Genomic DNA, 22651 nt, shown 5'->3' with positions numbered 1-22651 from the left:
CGTGTTGGTAGCTGTCCACAGTGGCTGGGCCAACCCAATAAGATGGACGGGATATAGAAAAAAAATATCATTATTAAATTATTGTAACTTGATTGTCCGGGATGAGGGCGGGAGGACGGAGTATACTAGGAAAACAACTTTGCTGCTTGTGACGAAGGCTAAACCTAATTATCGGCCGGCTTCTTTTATTGATTCCCCCCACCCTTCCCAAATCTCGCTCGACACCGTCTCCCCCTCCTCCCGATTCCAGCTCCGATTAGCCACTTAAAAGCAGCTTAATAGGGAAGTGTTTATCATGGTAGCCGTCTGCTACCTTCGGCTAAATCAAATTATCGTCCCCACCTGCCTTTGGGGGTTTCTCCCCCTTTAAGGGGGGAAAAACACCCCAGGAATCTGAGCAAAACTGAGATCGCTCTGCTTGAACATCTGCCATGCGTCTATTTTAAGTTTCGCGAAAAATCTATGTATCTCCCATGTGCGATTCTCCGGTGCTTGTGGACCCGAAGGATGTCCTGCGAAAGAGCAGTAGCTGGGCCAGCCGCGAAAGGACAGAAAATGCAGATTTTTGTGTGTGTTTTAAATTGTGCGTGGTTGGGTGGATCTGCACTTCCGCCTTCTGGCCAGCTTCCTTGGAGGGGGCGCTCAAGAGCAAACAGCAGTGGAATCGTAGAGTTGGGACCCCGAGGGTCATCCATCCCAACCCTTTGCAATGCAGGAATCTCAGTACCGAATACCCAGCTCTACCGCTCTTTTAAATCGGAACCAGTGAAGGTCCTGTGTGAGTTTCTGGAGGCAGTTGGAGGATGGATGGCAGCTAACAGATTGAGGTTGAATCCTGACAAGACATAAGGACTGTTTTGGGGGGACAGAGGGCGGGCAGGTGTGGGGGACTCCCTGGTCCTGAATGGGGTCACTATTCCCCCCGAAGTACCAGGTGCGCAGCCTGGGACTCATTTTGGACCCACAGCTGTCCATGGGGGCGCAGGTCAGTTCTGTGTCCAGGGCAGCTCCATCTGGGACGCAGGATGAGACCCTCCCTGTCCGTGGACTGTCTGGCCAGAGTGGTGCATGCTCTGGTTATCTCCCGCTTGGACTACTGCCATGCGCTCTCCGTGGGGCTGCCTTTGAAGGTGACCTGGAAACTACAACTAATCCAGAATACGGCAGCTAGACTGGGGACTGGGAGCGGCCGCTGAGACCATGTAACACCGGTCCTGAAAGACCTACATTGGCTCCCAGGATGTTTCCGAGCACAATTCAAAGTGTTGGCGCTGACCTTGAAAGCCCTAAACGGCCCAGTAGACCTGAAGGAGCATCTCCACCCCCTATATTTTTTGGGGGGTGATGAACGAATTCCTATGCCCCACAAATAACCCAGAGATGCATTTTAAATAAAACGACACATTCTACTCATGTAAAAACACGCTGATTCCTGGAACATCCACTGGCCGGATTTAAGGAGCCTAGGCTATGCATCCGAGTTTCTAACTCATTTTCAGGGGAGAAACGCTGGAGGGGATGGAATAGGACGTCCCTCTTTTCAGGGGAGAAACGTTGGAGGGGATGGAATAGGACGTCCCTCTTTTCAGGGGAGAAACGTTGGAGGGGATGGAATAGGATGTCACTATTTTCACGGGAGAAACGTTGGAGGGGATGGAATAGGACGTCCCTATTTTCAAGGGAGAAACGTTGGAGGCTATATGAATATTGAAATGGAATTTGCACGTTATTGATAGCCTTATCCTCCTGGAATCTTCAGAGTCGCAAGGGACCCAAGTTTTCTAACCTTCATTTGAAGCCATCGAGGTCATTGGCCATCTCTGCCTCTTGTGGCAGGGAGTTCCATAGTCTAACTCTGCAGGAAGAATTCCTCCTTTTAGTTTGTTTCCTTGGCTGAGCCCGAGTTCGAGTCTTACAACAAAGGGAGAAACATGTCTGTCTGTCTCTCTCTGTCTGTCCACTTTCTCTCAACCGTAAATGGTGGGTTTGCATGTAAGCTTTGCAGCTCTGAAACCCTTAAATGGGGGTTGGGGTGGGACACACTCCCCCCCCCCCCGACAAGCTACATTTTATATTATTAGTACGTATTTAATTAGAACACGAACACACAAATGCTTTATGAATATTCATGATCGGGGTTATTAAAATGCATAATTAATCTGTGGGGTCTCTCTCTCTTTCTCTCTTTTCCCCGTTTTAATAACTCTATTAACGTAGCCTTGGTGGGAGGGAGAAAGGGAGCCCTGTGTTATTGTCCCTTCCTGCCGACCGGACAGGACGTGGTGCGTTTAGAAGTTCCTGGTGAGCTAGAAGCCATCGTATTTTTTAATTTCACTGGTCTCTGCTTAAAGAAAAATACTGATTTTTATTTGCAGTGGACCGTGTAGCCAGTTAGGTTTTTATTCAGAGAAGACATGCTGGAAGAAAATAATCCATTCCTGCTCATTTCAGCAATAATAATAATAATAATTTTATTATCAATCAATCAAATACCTTTATTGGCATTGCAGGGTAAAATGTTTCAAGTTACTGGAATAATTAAAAGGACAAGGGTGAATCTGTCAAGGGTTATAACGCCACACTATGGTCGCGTGCATTTGGATATTCTGCTGCGTCCTGCCTATATTCCACGCGGGTGGCGCTGTGGTCTAAACCACGGAGCATCTTGGGCTTGCCGATCGGAAGGTCGGCGGTTCGAATCCCCACGACGGAGTGAGCTCCCGTTGCTCGGTCCCTGCTCTTGCCAACCTAGCAGTTCGAAAGCACACCAGCGCTAGTAGATAAATAGGCACCGCTCCGGTGGGAAGGTAAATGGCGTTTCTGTGCGCTCTGGTTTCCGTCATGCGCCAGAAGCGGTTTAGTCCTGCTGGCCGCACGACCCAGAAAGCTGCCAGTGGACAAACGCCGGCTCCCTCGGTCCGAAAGCGAGATGAGCGCCGCAACCCCAGAGTCACCTTTGACCAGACTTAACCATCCAGGGGTCCTTTACCTTTTACCTGTTTTCCGAAATGATAACTCATTGGGAACCCTTTTGGGTAGAATTGTGGCTAAAAAGGAAGCTACCAAAGCAGTGATATCTGCCAGCAGAAACCTCTTTTGGCTTCTTCTCGGAGTTATGGGCCGGAGCTCCGACATTTCGCTTAGCATCAATTGGCGAGGTCTGCTGTGCAAAGGGAAATCTAAGAGAACGTGGTCCATAGAATCGGGTCCTCCTTGGTTGCAGGGACACAAAGGGGCTTGAGATCTTTTGGGTGACAGCTCTGCATTTGTACATGTGAAAAGGATCTAGGAGTCTTGGTTGACCACAAACTTGACATGAGCCAACAGTGTGATGCGGCAGCTAAAAAGCTAATGCAATTCTGGGCTGCATCAATAGGAGTATAGCATCTAGATCAAGGGAAGTAATAGTGCCACTGTATTCTGCTCTGGTCAGACCTCACCTGGAGTACTGTGTCCAGTTCTGGGCACCACAGTTCAAGAAGGACACTGACCAACTGGAAGGTGTCCAGAGGAGGGCAACCAAAATGGTCAAAGGCCTGGAAACGATGCCTTATGAGGAACGGCTAAGGGAGCTGGGCATGTTTAGCCTGGAGAAGAGGAGGTTAAGGGGTGATATGATAGCCATGTTCAAATATATAAAAGGATGTCACATAGAGGAGGGAGAAAGGTTGTTTTCTGCTGCTCCAGAGAAGCGGACACGGAGCAATGGATCCAAACTACAAGAAAGAAGATTCCACCTAAACATTAGGAAGAACTTCCTGACAGTAAGAGCTGTTTGACAGTGGAATTTGCTGCCAAGGAGTGTGGTGGAGTCTCCTACTTTGGAGGTCTTTAAGCAGAGGCTTGACAACCATATGTCAGGAGTGCTCTGATGGTGTTTCCTGCTTGGCAGGGGGTTGGACTCGATGGCCCTTGGGGTCTCTTCCAACTCTAGGATTCTATGATTCTATGGACACCTTGTAAGAGATGGGCAGCAAATTTTGGGTTCCCTGATATTATTGTTCTGTATGGGACAATGACAATAAAGATTATTGTACGCAGGTGGCGCTGTGGGTTAAACCACAGAGCCTAGGACTTGCCGATCAGAAGGTCAGTGGTTCAAATCCCCATGACGGGGTGAGCTCCCGTTGCTCAGTCCCTGCTCCTGCCCACCTAGCAGTTTGAAAGCATGTCAAAGTGCAAGTAGATAAATAGGTACCGCTCTGGCGGGAAGGTAAACGGCGTTTCCGTGCGCTGCTCTGGTTCGCCAGAAGCGGCTTAGTCCTGCTGGCCACATGACCCGGAAGCTGTACGCCGGCTCCCTCGGCCAGTAAAGCGAGACGAGTGCCGCAACCCCAGAGTCAGCCACGACTGGACCTAATGGTCAGGGGTCCCTTTACCTTTACCTAATGAAGTTCTAGACTGCATCCACAGAAGTCTAGAGTCCAGATCATGGGAATTAATAGTCCCGCTCTATTCTGCCTTGGTCAGACCACACCCGGAATAATGTTTCCAGATCTGGGCAGCAGAATTTAAGATGGATCTTGACAAGCTGGAAGGTGGGCAGAGGAGGAAGACTGCGATGATCAAGGGTCTGGAAACCGAGCCTGATGAGGAACGGTTGAAGGAGCTGGGGACGTTCAGCCTGGAAAAGAGGAGACAGCAGAGCCATCTCCCAATATAGGCTGTCACATGGGAGAAGGAGCAAGCTGGTTTCCTCCGGCTCCCGAGGGTAGGACTTGAACCCGTGGCTTCGAGCAAAGAGAAAGGACATTCCGACTCAACATCTGGGAAAGCTTTCTGGCAGTCAGAGCTGTTCTGACACCCGGTGGCGGACTCTCCTTACTCGAAGGAGTTTAAGGAGAAGTTTGAATGGGCCTCTATCCTGGATGCTTTCGCTGAGATTTCTGCATTGCAGGGGGTTGGAATAGATGACCGCTGGGGTTCCCTTTCACAGTTCCATGATTCTATCATTTGATCTGCTCCTTTAACCGGTCCTCTGTGTCAGAATGTAGGATCTGTAAGCTCCTTGCGGGCAGAGACCCATGTCCATTGACCCGGCTGTATAGTGATTTACCGAAGCTCTCAAATCCTCCTTTTTATTAAATTTCACGTTTTTGGCCGACACAGATTAAACTCTTCTAGAACTGAGCGTCAAATAGGGGGGGTCACCAGGGGGTGGGAGGCAGTAAATGGCGCATTTTTCAGAGCAAAAGTTATTGTCGGAGGCGACAGGAATGCACAGCTCGCCCCTCCGAAAAAAAATACTATCCCAAGTCGCATTAACATTTATTTTTCCGCCACCGCGATTCCGCAAAGTAATCACATTGGAGAGAGCAGGGATTGGGGGGGAAAAGGAGGAGCGGGGTATTTTTATTTTTTATTTTTTGATTAGGAAACAAAATCTAAATGAGGGTTATGAATATTCATTAGGCGTGGAGATTAATATGCATAATTATGCAAATTAGACAGCAATTAAACACCGATTCTCCGGGGAAATGATTAACACAAAAGGCTGCGGAATGGAAGCCTTGCAATTTTGAAAGAAGTTTCTGGTTAAATGAACAGTGAGGGGAGATGGGGAACGCTGCGGTTCACATAATAATAAGATGGAAAGGGGGGAGCGGGAAACGATTCGCACAATGGGGTGTTTTTGTGTGTGAGTGCGGCGTTGCACTTTTGCACACCCAGCCTTGCACACTCGCGTCGGGGCCGTGCGTCAAAGACCTTTGCATGCACAGTGCGATACCTTGGTTCTCAAACTTAATCTGTTCCTGGAAATCCTGTTCCAAAACCAAAGCGTTCCAAAACCAAGGCAGGGCTTAAAGTCATGCAAAACGGATCGGTTTTTTAAAACAGCATGAAATTTACTATCCAACGAGACCACTGATCCATAAAATGAAAGCAAGAATCAATGTGCTGTGCTATATAATAAGGCAATATTGGAGATGATAAAAATTAAAATTATTTTTTTTTCTTCACCTGCACTGATGACGGTCATTGTTTGGTGTTTTTTTAATCCATTTCTGCAGTCAATCAATCAATCAATCAATCAGTAGATTAACTGGGTTCCACACAGTCACAAAAACGAATGAACCGAAAAAGCCTCAAATACTGTACAAAACCGCAAAATAAATGGCAAAAGCGCCAAACTTAATCCGTTCCGGAAGTCCGTTTGACTTCTGAAATATTCGGAAACCGAGGCGCGGCTTCTGATTGGCGCAGGCGCCCCGGAAACAATACCCGACAGCCACATCAGACGTCCGGCTTCCGAAAAACGTTCAAAAACCAAAGCACTTAATTCCGGTTTTTCGGCGTTTGGATACCAAGGCGTTTGAGAACCAAGGTACCATTGCGACACCATAAAATGGACCCATCTTCCTGTAGGAAACTGCTGTTGTGTCCCTGCAGGGCAGTGTTGCCAACACAGGCTGGCAGCATCTCTCCCGCCTTTTGGGCCGCGGACATTCTCCGCCCGATCTGGATGCGCCGGGATTCGAACCCGGCGCACGTGCTCTGTCCATTCAGCCCCCTCGCCTCTGCCCGTTGGGTTGCACCCCCCAGCTGGGCAAGTTGAGGAGGGCTGTTTTGCTTTGTCTGCCTGCAAGCAGAAAGCTAGCAGCCCAGGGCATGGGCCAATAGGGTCAGTTTCTGTGGGAATACGAAACCACTGGAACCAGAACAATCCGGGGGAAATAATTCAGTTTAGCCAAATTAAGTGTGGGGCAACTCCCCCGCCTCCCCCCATATTTTATTTGGGGGTGGTTGTTTTTTAGAAGGCTACTGAAAATAATATGGATTTAACTAAAGTTGGGAAGTTCGCCGTTCTCCCCACCTCGCCTCTCCCCTCTTCTCTGTTGTTGGAACACAAAATATAACATTTTCCCCATCCTGACACCCTAATTTTCTGCATGCAATTCCATCCCATGATGGAATTTAAAAATCTATTATCCAGTTCTGCTGTGAAGCTGAGTATCCCTGCGCGGGAACATTGCAAAACAGGAAAAAAGTCTCTTTATTCTCTCTTAAACATCCAAATATTGCTCTGTTTGTGGAAGGAAAGCCGTTTTAGCTTCAGGAGAACACTGTATGATGGGACTGCTTATCAAAGCTGATTCCTTTAAATAATAATAATATTATTATCCTGGGCTGGTTTAATTTTTATTTCCCCCCCTTCTCCAGCAGGTTTGGACGAGCGGCCGGCCTCTGGGTCCTGGGCAGCAGGAGATCAGAATAACTCCACATTTGACCAAGTCAGGGTAAGGATAATTAGAAAAACCACTTTGAAATAGAGCAAAAAATATTAATAATCTCTTGCTTTTTGAGAATCATTTTTTTGGGGGGTTGCAAATAGGGGTGTATGCAATTGAATGAATAAATCTTTATTTGCGTCAGCCATAGTAATAAAACAACAATACAATATAAAAAGAATAGGAAGAAAAGGTCAAATCACTAGTCAGTAAGACTTGATTTAAATCAATTTTCTTTACAGAAAGACTCAGCCTTGCTGGTCTGTTCTTAATACTGACAACCAGATGGAGGTTTCATTTTTGGAATAATAAATTTCCAGAGCCGTTTTTTACAGTTATATCAAAAATTTACTGATTTGGTGCTACAATTAGCAATACAGAAGGCAGATAATTGTGAAATTATGGCGAGGTTTAATAAGTTAACTGTGTATATTCGGACGACTTTTTCTGCTGTACTTTATTGGAAGGAGAAAAATAATCGTTTCGTGAATAACAATTTGGACAATTTATTTAACTAAAACAATAACTTTGTAGCATATGTTTGTTAACTGATGTGGTTAAACGATTATACCTTAGAATGAAAACAACAACAACAATAATAATAATAATAAACTTAGGCTGAGTTTTAGCCCGCATGAAAAGCTTAAAACAAATCCTTATTTCCTTGTAGCCTTTGGACTATAATGCAACTCAAATAGAAAATCTCCCCCCCACCCAAAAAAAGAGCATTTTATTTTAAAAATCTGATTTAATTTTTTAAAAAATCCGATTTATTTATTTTTTTAACCATTGGTTTTTACCCACCCTGTCGCTTTTGTTTTATAAGGACCCGCTCCTACAATATTTTCTTTCTCCTTCTTCCAGCAGGGCTACGGCGAGGGCTCCCACTACGGCGAGCACAGAGAACTCCCATCCCATAATAGCCTATCTTCGTCATCATTCCTGGGGTCTGGGATCGTAGGTGAGAGCCGCTGTGTTGGCGGGGAAAAGCTTCCTGTTCCAAAATTTCTCGCCGGAGGTGCATCGCGATGCGGGGTGGGCTAGATATCCGCTGGGGTGTCCCTAACGTTATTTTTCGCAGCAGTAGCTGCTGCCAGCCAGTGCAGACACCACTAAAGTCAATGGGGCATTTGGTGCAGCGAGCGGCACAGGCCAGATCTAGCTTTCTGTGTTCGGGGTTGCCGAGGGCGGTGACTTCGGGCGTGCTGGATCGGCTCTGCGTTTCGCTTTGCGTGCAGAAACGGGAGAACAAGGTCGTCTCTGAGCATACGCCGAGTGCCAGAATGAGCTTTTTCAGTACCTCACCTGGAGTACTGTGTCCAGTTCTGGGCACCACAGTTCAAGAAGGACACTGACAAACTGGACCGTGTCCAGAGGAGGGCAACCCAAATGGTCAAAGGCCTGGAAACGATGCCTTATGAGGAACGGCTAAGGGAGCTGGGCATGTTTAGCCTGGAGAAGAGGAGGTTAAGGGGTGATATGATAGCCATGTTCAAATATATAAAAGGATGTCACATAGAGGAGGGAGAAAGGTTGTTTTCTGCTGCTCCAGAGAAGCGGACACGGAGCAATGGATCCAAACTACAAGAAAGAAGATTCCACCTAAACATTAGGAAGAACTTCCTGACAGTAAGAGCTGTTTGACAGTGGAATTTGCTGCCAAGGAGTGTGGTGGAGTCTCCTCCTTTGGAGGTCTTTAAGCAGAGGCTTGACAACCAGATGTCAGGAGTGCTCTGATGGTGTTTCCTGCTTGGCAGGGGGTTGGACTCGATGGCCCTTGGGGTCTCTTCGAACTCTAGGATTCTAGGATTCTACAATTCTATGGTACAGGGGCAGCTGCTTTCGCACACAGAGCCGGGAGGGCTGCGGCCGGACAGCTTGAGTTTTGGGATTCGAACCCGCGCCCTAGTCTACCGCCCTAACCTCTAAACCACATGGGTGGGTCCACAAAGACGGGGAATAATAATAATAAAAATTGATTTATATCCCGCCCTCCCCAGCCGAAGCCAGGCTCAGAGCGGCTAACATTGGTAAAAATAAAATCATAATCGATTAATTGATCAATTCATTCCAAAATCAATTCAATAATAATAAAATTTAATTTAATTATTTTAATAGGGCGGTTCATAAAAAGCTTTTTATTAAAAATACCTGGCTCCAAAGGTCTTCTCTTACTACCCTGGGGATTATATAGCTATATCTGGAATTTCCATGCATATCAGTTAATATCTTGACTGTTTTCTGGTTGCTGTTTTCCTATGTCGTGAAGGCTAAAATTTCAGTTCAGTGGAGAGGGGTCAAGCTATTAACCGATATCCATGGAATTTCAGATATAGCTATATAATCCCTAGTGTAGTAAAATAAGACCTTTGGAGCAGGAGTTTAATATATATAAAAAACCCACAATTTTTTATGAACCGCCCTAAGGGGGAACCCCAAAGTGAATTTTTTTGGGGGGAGCCACCTTTGTCCATCTTTGACCGACCGCAACAGTTTGTATCCTGCCCTTCCCCTCTTCCAAAACGCCCCCCTCTTGAGTCTGAGACTCTGCTAATCCCCGCTAATCCGGGTGTTTTTTGGGGGGGGGGAGAGAAAGAGGGAAGGCCGAGGGGGGGGGTGTCTGTTAATTCACCCGCGCCGATAAATAAATAGATGCCAATCAAATCTCCATTGATCTCGGCTCCCTTTTGCAAAATTGCATACCTGCAAACGAATTTTGGGTTTTATTTTATTGGGGGGGGGTTGCGAATAGCGGTTAACTAGTCTGGGAGCCGATAAGCCCTGGGCGGATCATTATTTCTAGCAATTAACTCCTTTTCCGAAAAGACCCGGCCTGCTAATCTAGCTGGCGTTGTGAGCCGCTACCGTATTGGACAATGGTTTTTAATCGCTTCAGGCTGACCAAGACACACACACACAAACCCGGCCTCCCCCAACCACGCCAATCGCTGCCTTTAATCTCTTCCACCTTATCTCGCCTCCTTCCTCTCTTGCCACTCCCCCCCCCCAAAAAATTGCATTTTTAATACAATTATTGCAGGGGTGGCCAATACCCAAGAGACCGCGATCTACTCACAGAGTTCAAAACTGGCAGAGATCTACCCCCTTTTCGGGGGGTTCGGGGATCACAGTTGCTGAGCTTTTTTTAGCAAGGAAAACCCTGTTTTTAGGGGTTAAAGTTGTTGCGCTTGAGGAGCCAGTGATCTACTAGTGATCTGCCACAGACGTCCCGTGATCTACCGATAGATCACAGTCTACCTGTTGGGCGTGCCTGAATTATTGGATCCAGACATTTTCCGTTCTGCTTCCTGGAACCTCGGGCAAACGTGTTGGCTGTGGGTTTTGCGCCTACTTTTCTTAACCGCGGTTTAGCGTTAACCCTGGTTTGGTTTGGTTTGGTTTAAAAAAATAGATATTCAGATGATCCGGACATTTTTCGTTCTGGTCCCTGGGACCCTGGGCAAATGCGTCAGCTCTGGGTTTTGCGTCTGCTTTTCTGAACCGCGGTTTAGCTTAGGATTTTTGCACCTGCTTTTCTTAACCATGGTTTAGCTGGAAGAGAGAGAGAGAGAGATGTCCAGACATTTTTCGTTCTGGTCCCTGGGACCCTGGGCAAATGTGTCAGCTCTGGGCTTTCCACCTGCTTTTCTTAACCACGGTTTAGCGTTAACCCTGGTTGTTGTTGTAATGTAATAGATGTTCAGACATTTTTCGTTCTGGTCCCTGGGACCCTGGGCAAATGTGTCAGCTCTGGGTTTTGCGTCTGCTTTTCTGAACCGCGGTTTAGCTTAGGATTTTTGCGCCTGCTTTTCTTAACCATGGTTTAGCTGGTGGAAGAGAGAGAGAGATAGATGTCCAGACATTTTTCATTCTGGTCCCTGGGACCCTGGGCAAATGCGTCAGCTCTGGGCTTTGCGCCTGCTTTTCTTAACCACGGTTTAGCGTTAACCCTGGTTGTTGTTGTAATGTAATAGATGTTCAGACATTTTTCGTTCTGGTCCCTGGGACCCTGGGCAAATGTGTCAGCTCTGGGTTTTGCGTCTGCTTTTCTGAACCGCGGTTTAGCTTAGGATTTTTGCGCCTGCTTTTCTTAACCATGGTTTAGCTGGTGGAAGAGAGAGAGAGATAGATGTCCAGACATTTTTCGTTCTGGTCCCTGGGACCCTGGGCAAATGCGTCAGCTCTGGGCTTTGCGCCTGCTTTTCTTAACCACGGTTTAGCGTTAACCCTGGTTGTTGTTGTAGTGTAATAGATGTTCAGACATTTTTCGTTCTGGTCCCTGGGACCCTGGGCAAATGCGTCAGCTCTGGGTTTTGCGCCTGCTTTTCTTAACCACGGTTTAGCCTTAACCCTGGTGCCGTGTGTATGTGTGTGAGAAAATAAATAAGGGGAAAACTCACGGTTCTCTCACCAGGCAGAGGCGATTTAGGCCCAAGATCTGGTGACGAAACCTGGCGGCGTTCATTTTTTTGCACGGAGAGGAAAGAGAAATAAGGGGGGGCCCTGCGAGAGGCCGTCCTCCGCGTGGCAAATTTAGCTCCTAAACCGCTTTGACAGAGGCGGGGGGGAATTAGGTCAGTTAAAAGATTTTGCCCTGCAACCCCGCGACCTCTTGCTGACTTAATGCTAAGTCTCTCCAGAGAGTCGGGGAATGTGGGCGTCGGAGAGAAGCATAGGGTGGCCGTATTTCGACATTTGTTTGTGTGGGTTTTTTTTGCAAAATCTCCAAAAGAAAAATGAAGTTTTTTGACATACACACGCGAACACCCTTTTTTAGGGACATCGCCAAAAAATAAAATCCAGTGATTCCGATAAGGGAATGCCCTATTACCAGGTTTTCCCCTGGGACATTTTAGCCACTTTTCGGAAGAGTTTCGCCCGGACGCCATTTTCAGCGGGCGGATCCTGGCTACGTCTGGGGAATTACGGCCGTATGGCAGCCCTAAGCGATATTACATTTTTGCCAGTTTTGTTAGACACCAGGATAATTCCCAGCTCTGTCTCTCCTTCAAATTGGAACCGGGGAAGGCAGTTTGAGGGTGCATGGCAGCGAATCTTGCAATGCGCATTCCTTAGAAGGTGACCTGGAAACTGCAACTAATCCAGAATGTGGCAGCCAAACTGGGGACTGGGAATGGAGACCACATAACACCAGTCCTGAAAGACCTACACTGGCTACCAGGACATTTCCAGGCACAATTCAAAGTGTTGGTGCTGACCTTGAAAGCCCTAAATGGCCCAGTATCCCTGAAGGAGCGTCTCCACCTCCATCGTCCAGCCCGGACACCTGGGTCCCTCTCCCGAGGGCCTTCTGGCGGTTCCCTCCCTGTGAGAAGTGAGGTTACAGGGAAACAGGCAGAGGGCCTTCTCGGTGGTGGCACCCTCCCTTCAGACAGGAATGATTTTGATGCACAACTCTCTCTATCCTATATTATTATCATTGCGGTTATCTCCCGCTTGGACTACTGCCATGCACTCTACGTGGGGCTGCCTTTGAAGGTGACCCGGAAACTACAATTAATCCAGAATGCGGCAGCTAGGCTGGGGACTGGGAGCGGCCGCCAAGACCACATAACACCCATCTTGAAAGACCTACATTGGCTCCCAGGACGTTTCCGAGCACAATTCAAAGTGTTGGTGCTGACCTTGAAAGCCCTAAACGGCCTCATCCCTTCATTTCCATCCCAGACACCGGGATCCCTCTCCCCAGGGTCTTCCCTCCCTGCGAGAAGCGAGGTTGCAGGGAAGCAGGTAGAGGGCCTTCTCGGTGGTGGCACCCGCCCTGTGGAACGCCCTCCCATCAGATGTCACGAACTATGCAACGTTTAGAAGACGCCTGAAGGCATTTTTGGAAGGAAAAAATGCCATATGCCTGGACAAAAGGCAGTTCCATTTCGTAAGGCACTCCACTTAATCTGACATCTCTCTAGATATAAAGGCCTGGGTTGTACAGGGAGGGGGAAATGGTGGGGTTGTCCCCCAAATTTTCCCGTTTCCTCCAGTTTTTCGAAAACAAATAACGGAAGGGGGCAGGAAAAAAATAGAGGGGGACGTAGAGGGCCTTCCACAGGGTGGGCGCCACCACCGATAGGCCCCTTATGCCCCCCTCTATTTTTTCTTGTCTCCCCCCCTTTATTTGTTTTTGAAAAACTGGAGGAAACGGGAAAATTTGGGGCAGAACCCACCATTTCCTCCTCCCTGTACACCCCAGACCTTTATAACTCAAGTTGTTGTTCTTGTTATTATTATCAACTACATCCTGTCCCATTTCCACATTGTATTTCCTTTTTTCCTCTCTGAAAACCCATACGGAAATGTGTATTTTTAAGTCCCCAATTCATCACAAAATGTGTTTTTTCAACACCTCCTTTTTTCTCGCCCGGACTCCTCTCCAAAAATTCGGCAGAATGCGTTTCTCAAAATGCAGAGGAGTGCGGACTCCGGAACGGCAGGATTTTGACCTGATCTGTGCATTCATTTCGGAGGTTTTAACGTTTTGGGTAAAGGGTAATAATAATAATAATAATAATAATAATAATAATAATAATAATAATTTTAAGCTTTGCTTGAAAACGTGAGCTCAAATGCTCCCAGGCCTGTTCTCCTCCTTCAATTCTTTGCTCTGTTCTCAAAAACAAAACTTGGAATGGGAACCCCAGAGGTCATGCAATCCAACCCCCGGTTTTGGGTGCTCACAGACTCTCTTTTTTTTCTTCCCTCTTCTTCTTTTCTCTAGGGAAAGGCACAGAAAGAGGCGCCTACCCGTTCGGAAGAGACATGCCGGCTCTGAACCAGGTGAGCAAAATTCCTTAACTTATCCATTATCTCCTTTTGCTGTTTTTGTGCAAATGGCACAAAAACTCGGATATTTGCAGGTATTTGCAGGTAGACTGCTGCAGAACATGGAGGTTTCGTTCGGCTATGAGATCCCCCCAGCGGTTTGCGGAGAAAACTCCCAACTCCAAGATGCCTTTTTGCACCTTCGTTTTTTGCACCCGAGAAATCAGATTTCCTTGCTCCTTTTTAGATGCTTTCGTCGAGAAAGCAGCAGGTTGGGCTGGATGACCTCTGGAGGGCCCTTACCCGACTTCACAATCCTGTACTCTCTCTCCCTCCAACCAAGATGCTGCCTAAAAAACCCACAGCGGTTTCCCCCGACGTTGCGTTTCCGAAACAGCTGGGTGGGGACTGGCTCCTCGGTGCAATTTAATTTTTAAAAGCGGAGGTGCATAAATGCCAGCGGCGGGTTTTAACATTCTGCGTTTCTATGTGGGGTTTGGGGGGTGGGGTTGTTTGCAGGGAGGAGGTGTGGGGAGGGGGAGCGAAGATGGGGGGCAGGATCCGGACGCAGCAGCAGCAAAGCTGCCCCTATAGTTCTGCATTGAGAGCGACTTTCCGCTTCTCCCTAAAGGCGCTAATCCTCATGGTTTCAGGGGGACGCAGAAACACAACGGCATATGCTGCCTGGCTCCTTCTCTCGCACCCACAACCAGGCCGCAACTGTGCCCCCAAAGGACCAGGTGCGCAGCCTGGGAGTCCTTCTGGACTCACAGCTGTCCATGGAGGCGCAGGTCAAATCTGTGTCCAGGGCAACTCCATCTCGTGCGCAGGATGAGACCCTCTCTGCCCGCAGACTATCTGGCCAGAGTGGTGCATGCTCTGGTTATCTCCCGCTTGGACTACTGCCATGCGCTCTACGTGGGGCTGCCTTTGAAGGTGACCCGGAAACTACAACTAATCCAGAATGCGGCAGCCAGACTGGGGACTGGGAGCGGCCGCCGAGACCACATAACACCGGTCTTGAAAGACCTACATTGGCTCCCAGGACGTTTCCAGGCACAATTCAAAGTGTTGGTGCTGACCTTGAAAGCCCTAAATGGCCCAGTATCCCTGAAGGAGCGTCTCCACCCCGGACCCCGGGGTCCCTCTACCAAGGGTCTTCTGGTGGTTCCCTCCCTGCGAGAAGCGAGGTTACAGGGAACCAGGCGGAGGGCCTCCTCGGTGGTGGCGCCAGCCCTGTGGAACACCCTCCCACCAGATGTCAAAGAGAAAAATAACTACCAAACTTTTAGAAGACATCTGAAGGCAGCCCTGTTCAGGGAAGCTTTTAACGTTTAACAGGTTATTGTATTTTAGTGTTTTGTTGGAAGCCGCCCAGAGTGGCTGGGGAAACCCAGCCAGATGGGCAGGGTATAAATAATATATTATTATTATTATTATTATTATTATTATTATTATTATTATTATTATCTCTTTTTCACGGACGCTGTTGTCTTCCTCTCTCTCTCGTCCCCGCAGCCCGGCTTCCTGCCCGGCGAAATGGGGATTTCGAGCCCCAGCGCATTGTCGCCGACGGGGGTGAAGGGCGGCTCGCAATATTACCCGTACGCTAACAACCCTCGCCGGAGAGGGGCGGACAGCAGCATAGGTATGTGCACAGGCTGGCAGCATCCCTCCTTTCCCACCCTGCTTGGAGAGGCAGGGAATCAGACCTGTACACTGGCCCATGTAGCTGAATATTGCCTGCACGGACCGGCAGCCGCTCTCCTTTCCCACCCTGCTTAGAGAGGCCGGGAATCAGACGTGTGTATTGGCCCATGTAGCTAAATATTGCCTGCACGGATCGGCAGCCCCTCTCCTTTCCCACCCTGCTTAGAGATATCAGGAATCAGACCTGTACACTGGCCCATGTAGCTGAATATTGCCTGCACGGATCGGCAGCCCCTCTCCTTTCCCACCCTGCTCAGAGATACCAAGAATCAGACCTGTTCATTGGCCCATCTAGCTGAATATTGCCTACAGGGACCGGCAGAAGCTCTGCTTTCCCCACCCCCAGCTCTTCATTTATTCCCCCCCCCCCTCCACATTTATTACGGGGCAGAACAGAGAGAGAGAGGTGCGTACAGGAAACGCTCCGCTCCGCTTCCAGACATCTGGCATTCATTGCGGGAAAGGAATCTCTGGAATGGAGGCTTACTGGAGAACTCAGCCATGTGCAAAAAAAAAAAAAAAAGCAAGCTTCATTCCCCCCCCCCCTTTTAAACTTTGCCTAAGTTATTTTGCTTTATTTCGGGGCGGCAGTAGTCGAGGAAGCAGACAATACCCCACCCCCAAATAAATCAAGCCTTCAATAGCTGCCCTTTTCAGTGCGTTTTCTCGGCACAATGAGGTCTAGAAACCTGCCGTCCCGGAAATAAAAACACAACCGAGATTCTCCAGAAGTTGGCAAGAGCAGGCATCTTGCGCCGAGTCGAAACATCGTTTCATCCAGCTCTAGCTGGCAGCAGCCTTTGCTATCTTCTGCCTGTGCCTCCCTCCCCAGCGAAGACGCATTTTCTTCCCAAATGCCCCAAACCTAGCTTTTTCTGCCTGTTCTCCCCTCCCCAGCGAAGACGCATTTTCTTCCAAAATGCCCCCAAACCTAGCTTTTTCTGCCTGCTCCCCCCTCCCCAGCGAAGACGCATTTTCTTCCAAAATGCCCAAAACCTAGCTTTTTCTGCCTGTTCTTCCCTCCCCAGCGAAGACGCATTTTCTTCCAAAATGCCCAAAACCTAGCTTTTTCTGCGTGTGCTCCCCTCCCCAGCGAAGACGCATTTTCTTCCAAAATGCCCAAAACCTAGCTTTTTCTGCCTGTTCTTCCCTCCCCAGCGAAGACGCATTTTCTTCCAAAATTCCCTATTATCCTTTCTTCCTGCCTCCTCCCCCAGCCCCCCAGCAAAGAGGCATTGTCTCGCAAAACCATTTTTTGTGTGTGCAAAAATAATAATAATAATAAAATCCCATGAACATTCCCTGTCTGGAAAGGGGCGTGGGGCCGCTCTGCCTGCGCAACACCACACGCCCCCCCCAACGGTCTCCCTCCTACACAATTTCCTGCCCCTTTCCCTCCCCCCATTTTTCGCTTTCATCCCCCCGCCTTGGAACTAATGAAATCCACCTGTTCTGGTGGAGAGCAGGTTCACTCCGTAAAATGCCTCTCTCCCCCCCCCAGCCCCCTCCGGCCTGCGGGGTCTTAGCGCCGAGCTGTTGGGGACCCGTCTCCCAAAGGGGGTTGTGCCACCAAAAAAAAGAGGATATTTAAAACTTTCCCGGATTCCGGAGCCCCTATCCGGCCGCCGAGACCATATAACACCGGTCTTGAAAGACCTACATTGGCTCCCAGGACGTTTCCGAGCACAATTCAATGTGTTGGTGCTGACCTTGAAAGCCCTAAATGGCCCAGTATCCCTGAAGGAGTGTCTCCACCCCCATCGTTCTGCCCGGACGCCGGGGTCCCTCTCCCGAGGGCCTTCTGGCAGTTCCTACGAGAAGTGAGGTTACAGGGAACCAGGCAGAGGGCCTTCTCGGTGGTGGCGCCCGCCCTGTGGAACTCCCTCCCACCAGATGTCAAAGAGAACAACAACTACCAGACTTTTAGAAGACATCTGAGGGCAGCCCTGTTCAGGGATGCTTTTAATGTTTAATAGACTATTGTATTTTAATAGTCTGTTGGAAGCCGCCCAGAGTGGCTGGGGAAACCCAGCCAGATGGGCGGGCTATAAATTATTATTATTATTCTTATTTATTACTATTACTATCCACCCAAGAGGCTGCCGTGTCTCTGTGCCACTCCCTGTTCCAAATTCCTGGGGCTGAGTGGGGGTTTTGTATTTTGGCATTCGAGGTTTGGCAGAAGGGATAACCATTGGACATTCAGCTGCGGGGATACAGTGGTAACTTGGTCGTCTAACTTAATCCGTTCCAGAAGTCCGTCCCAAAACCAAAGCGTTCCAAAACCAAGGCGCACTGCTTTCCCATAGAAAGTCATGCAAAACGGATTAATCCGCCCCAGACTTTTAAAAACAAGCCCTAAAACAGCCATTGAACATGAATTTTGCTATCTAACGAGACCATTGATCCATAAAATGAAAGCAAGAATCAATGTACTGTCCGTTTGACCTCTGAAATGTTCGGAAACCGAGGCGCAGCTTCTGATTGGCGCAGGCGCCCCGGAAACAAGAGCCGACAGCCGCGTCGGATGTTTGGCTTCCAAAAAGCGTTTGAAAACCGGAGCGCTCACTTGTGGGTTTTCTGCATTTGGGAACCAAGATCTCACTGTACACAGGTAGCAATAGGCAGTTTGGGGGGGGTTCCCATTGGGAGATCTAGTTGCGCCCCCCCCCCCCCCGTGAGAACAAGATATTGAGGGAGTCTCTTTAATGCAGCTTACGGGTCTTGAGTTCGAGAATGAAACCCTCAAGATTACAGCACCGAAACCAGGAATACTAAAAATACCCCCAGCCCGTCCCGAAATAGCGAGCCGTGTGGTCATAACCGGAAGAGCGAAACGTCCCGGGGGACCTTTTTGGAAACGGATCGTGGCCTCTGGGCTCGCGCCCGTAATAAGTCCGTCGGACTTTGGCTCGGAGACTTATTTTTTTCCACTGAATTTATACACCACCTCAAGGGCGGTTCGCAGAATGAAATCGGAATATAAATTATTATATTATAATATTATAGATTATTTAGAGCAGCAACGTTCAGCCCCTTTAAAACCCCAAATGCATTTTGTAATCTTTTGCGATTTGCTTGTGAATCGCCCCAAGACCTGTGGGTTTGGGGTTCTCTATGAATTCAACAAAAAAATAAAATAACGTACTTTTCAGTGTTTTTTTACTCTAAAATAATGTTCAAAACCTGGGCTCGTCTTATACACGGATAGTATCTCCCCCCATTTTCTTAAACTGGAGTCCCCCCCAAAATAGGGGTGTCTTAGGGACGTCTTATAGACTGAAAAATACGGAAATAAGAATGAATAAATCTGGGGTGCAACAGGTTGGGGGGGCTTCGGTTGGCAGAAGGCACCCTGGCGCTACGAAATCTAATCTGCCACATTATGTTTGCTAATGCTCCCCCTTTCCCCCCCTCTTCCTCCTCGCACCCCAAATTCAGACGGACAGCCGAAAAAAGTCCGGAAAGTTCCTCCAGGACTTCCCTCTTCGGTAAGCCATTTTTCCGTTTTACTCTCTGGCAAAGGCGGCCGCAACTGGGGTGTGTCCCCCCCCCTCCGTGTAGTCAAAGGGAGGGGCGGCGCTAACGGCCTGGGCCTCCCATTGGCCGGGCTTCTGTGATGTCACCGAATGCCCGGTGGGCTGCAAACGTTGGGGATGCGGCGAGTTCGAGAGGGAAGCCCTTGCGGCGGGCAGTGGGCAGGGCCGGCCGGAGACATTTGGGCACCTGGCGGGGAAAGGGGGTGCGGGAATTAAAGCTCTATATCGGGACCAAGGTGGGAAGTGGGGATCCCTTCATGGATCAAGGGATCCCAGACCCTGAGATCTCTTTTAGATGCGTTTCTCGTGTGCCTCCCCCAGGAGAGGTCCGGACGGGGGCAGCTTGAGAGCAGGGCCTTTTCCGTGGTGGCTCCCTTTTGCAAAATGCTCTCCCCAGGGAGATTCGCCTGGCCCCTCCATTTAGGTGCCAGGCGAAAACATGGTCCCATTGGAAATGTGTTTTATTTTTATTTGGGGTTAGTTTTTCGTTTTTATTTCGGCGGCGCGTTTTCTGTTTTTAACGTTGCGGTTTTATCTCGTAATCCACCCTGAAAGCTATAGGGCAGTATATATTATTATTATTATTATTATTATTATTATTATTATTATTATTATTATTATTATTATTATATTATTATTATTATTATTATTATTATTATTATTATTATTACGCCTCTGCGCCTGAGTTTTCTGTTTTATTTTCCACATATGGGGAAGGGGGTATATGTCCAGAATTTTGCATTTTTTGGGGGGGTGCTTAATGAAACCCTCAACTGCCCCCCCAATCTTATCCCCCTCCCCCCAAAAAGACAGGAGAAGGCAATGGTGGCCGAAAATTCTCCTTTCTCCGATTCGCAAACTGCATGTTTATTCCCCAACCCCAGGAAGGAATCATCCTTGCTTCAGTTTGCAGAATTTTTTGGGGGGGGCACATTGTCAATTGGGGTACCCCAAAAAAGACCGCAGAAGGCAAGCCTGTAGAGAATTCTTTTTTCCTCCGATTCGAAAACTGCATAGCAATTTTTTTTTCCTGGGAAGGAATCTTCCTTGTTCAGTTTGCAGAATTATTATTTTTTTTGGGGGGGACACACTGCCAATTGGGGTACCCCCAAAAAAGACAGCAGAAGGCAAGTCTGCAAAGAATTCTCCTTTCCTCTGATTCGAAAACTGCATAGTTATTTATTTTTTCCCCGGGAAGGGGGGGAAGGAATCATCCTTGCTTCAGTTTGCAGAATATTTTTTGGGGGGGGCACACACATTGTCAATTGGGGTACCCCCAAAAAAGACCCCAGAAGGCAAGTCTGCAAAGAATTCTCCTTTCTCTGATTCGAAAACTGCATAGTTATTTTATTCTCCCTGCGAAGGAATCATCCTTGCTTCAGTTTTCAGATTTTTTGGGGGGGGGGACCACAATAACATTGCCATTGCCTGCATAAACACACCCTCCTGTTTGCAGATTCCCCTTATATTGGGGTTTTCTCCCTTTGCACCCCCCTGTTTTTGACGCTGCTCCTTTTTCCTCTCCCACTGCCTCCACCCTCTTTTTTATTTTATTTTATTTTTGGGGGCCTCCCCCCTCCTCCTCGCGCGCCCCCCCCATCCCCGCGCAGCTGCCTGCAAATCTGGCAGCCTGCCAAGCCCTGGCAGATGGCACGGAGCTATTATTCCTCCTCTGCTCGCCGGCTCCTGCTATGTAATCAAATTATAGGAAAAGGCAATTTGCCGGGTTTCTTATTCTTTGCAGACGGCTACGTTTCCCCCCCTCCCCCGCTCCCAACTCCCCCCTCTTTTTTCTCCCTCTTCACCCCACCACCACCCAAAAAACCCCTGCACCTCTCGCTCCAGTACACAGAACACGCTGCAGGGGGGGGAATGTGGGGGGGGTGGAGAGAGATGGTATTTTTATTTTATTCCCTGCAAATCCGTCCCCCTTGAGTTGGGTGCTTTCAAAAAAATAAAATGCAAGATTATATTATCATTTTTTAAAGGCTGCTTAAGTATGGGTGCAAGATCCTTAAAAAAAACACCGTGATCGGAACTTGGAGGGGGGGTGTATACGATTTTGGAATCAAATTATTATTATTATTACTTGCTCCTGGTTCCCTGCAAATTCGCCCCCACCTCAGTTTGGTGGTTTTTTTTTTTAAAAAAAGAAGCATTTTTTTTAAATTTAAGGCTGTTTAGCATGGGTGCACGATTCTCGCCATCAAAACTTGGAGGGGGGGTGTGTACGATTTTGGAATCGTTTATTATTGTTATTTTTTCCTGGTTCCCTGCAATTCCGTCCACACCTCAAATTGGATGGGTTTTTTAAAAAGCAATTTTTTAAAGGCTGTTTAGCTTGGGTGCAAGATTCTCATCATCGAAACTTGGAGGGGGGGGCATGTACGATTTTGGAATCGTTTATTATTGTTATTTTTTCCTGGTTCCCTGCAAATCCGTCCACACCTCGAATTGGATGGGCTTTTTTAAAAAAAAAGAAGGAATTTTTAAATTTAAGGCTGTTTAGCATGGGTGCAAGATTCTCGCCGTCGAAACTTGGAGGGGGGGCGTGTACGATTTTTGAATCGTTTATTATTATTATTTTTTCTTGGTTCCCTACAAATTCGTCCCCACCTCAAGTTGGGTGGCTTTTTTAAAAAAGAAGCAATTTTTTAAATTTAAGGCTGTTTAGCATGGGTGCAAGATTCTCATCATCGAAACTTGGAGGGGGGGCGTGTACGATTTTGGAATCGTTTATTATTATTATTCGTTTTTGGGTCCCTGCAAATTCAAGTTGGGTGGGGTTTTTTTTTTAAAAAAAGCATTTTTTAAAAAAGGCTGTTTAGCATGGGTGCAAGATTGTTGTCATCAAAACTTGGGGGGGCGCGCGAACCGTTCTCCCCACTCCCCCCCCGTTGATATATGCAAAGCGAGCGAAAGATCCACATCATTTTAAAAGTCTGAGAATCTTCCCGGAGGCCTAAATTCTGCTCTTTTTGAAACTGACGCCAGTTTCGGTTTTGTGGTTTTTTGGCGTCTCAAAATTGGTCATTTCTGAATTTGCACCCCCCCCAAAAAAAAAATTAGTCCGTCCCCCCCAAAAAAACACCCTGGGTGCGATTTAAGAAGGAATGAGGAGCGCATAAAGGATCCATATTAGGGCATGAAAAACTTATTTTTTTTTAATCCCTCCTTCAAAGGTCTTATCCTACTACACTAGGGATTATATAGCTATATATGAAATTTCGTGTGTATCAGTTAATATCTTGACCCTGCTCCACCGAACTGAAATTTCAGCCTTTACGACATAGGAAAACAACCAAGTAAACAGCTATTATTATTATTATTATTATTATTATTATTATTATTATTATTATTAGATCTGCGAGCCTCCAATTATTAATAATTTTT

At 47.8% G+C, this 22651-nt stretch overlaps 2 protein-coding genes across 15 annotated transcripts in view; one reads left to right on the top strand and one right to left on the bottom strand.

Annotated features, from left to right (window-relative positions):
* KISS1R (KISS1 receptor) overlaps positions 1-22651 on the bottom strand; it is a 290916-nt gene that overhangs the window by 119911 nt on the left and 148354 nt on the right. The window lies entirely within an intron of this gene.
* Positions 1-22651, top strand: part of TCF3 (transcription factor 3) — an 85073-nt gene that overhangs the window by 35193 nt on the left and 27229 nt on the right. For 5 of the 14 annotated variants that reach the window (XM_083483814.1, XM_083483813.1, XM_083483822.1 and 2 more), the window contains exons 4-8: positions 7162-7238; positions 8094-8190; positions 13966-14024; positions 15528-15657; positions 19161-19210. In XM_083483814.1, coding sequence (XP_083339940.1) covers positions 7162-7238; positions 8094-8190; positions 13966-14024; positions 15528-15657; positions 19161-19210 — 413 coding nt within the window. The remainder of the gene's footprint in view (positions 1-7161; positions 7239-8093; positions 8191-13965; positions 14025-15527; positions 15658-19160; positions 19211-22651) is intronic. The other 9 variants (XM_083483815.1, XM_083483825.1, XM_083483824.1 and 6 more) reach the window with 3 other exon arrangements.

The sequence above is a fragment of the Podarcis liolepis genome (assembly GCF_965112155.1).
Source record: "Podarcis liolepis genome assembly, chromosome: 18".
Taxonomy (NCBI): Eukaryota; Metazoa; Chordata; class Lepidosauria; order Squamata; family Lacertidae; genus Podarcis; species Podarcis liolepis.
This window is presented reverse-complemented; position numbering and strand designations above follow the sequence as displayed.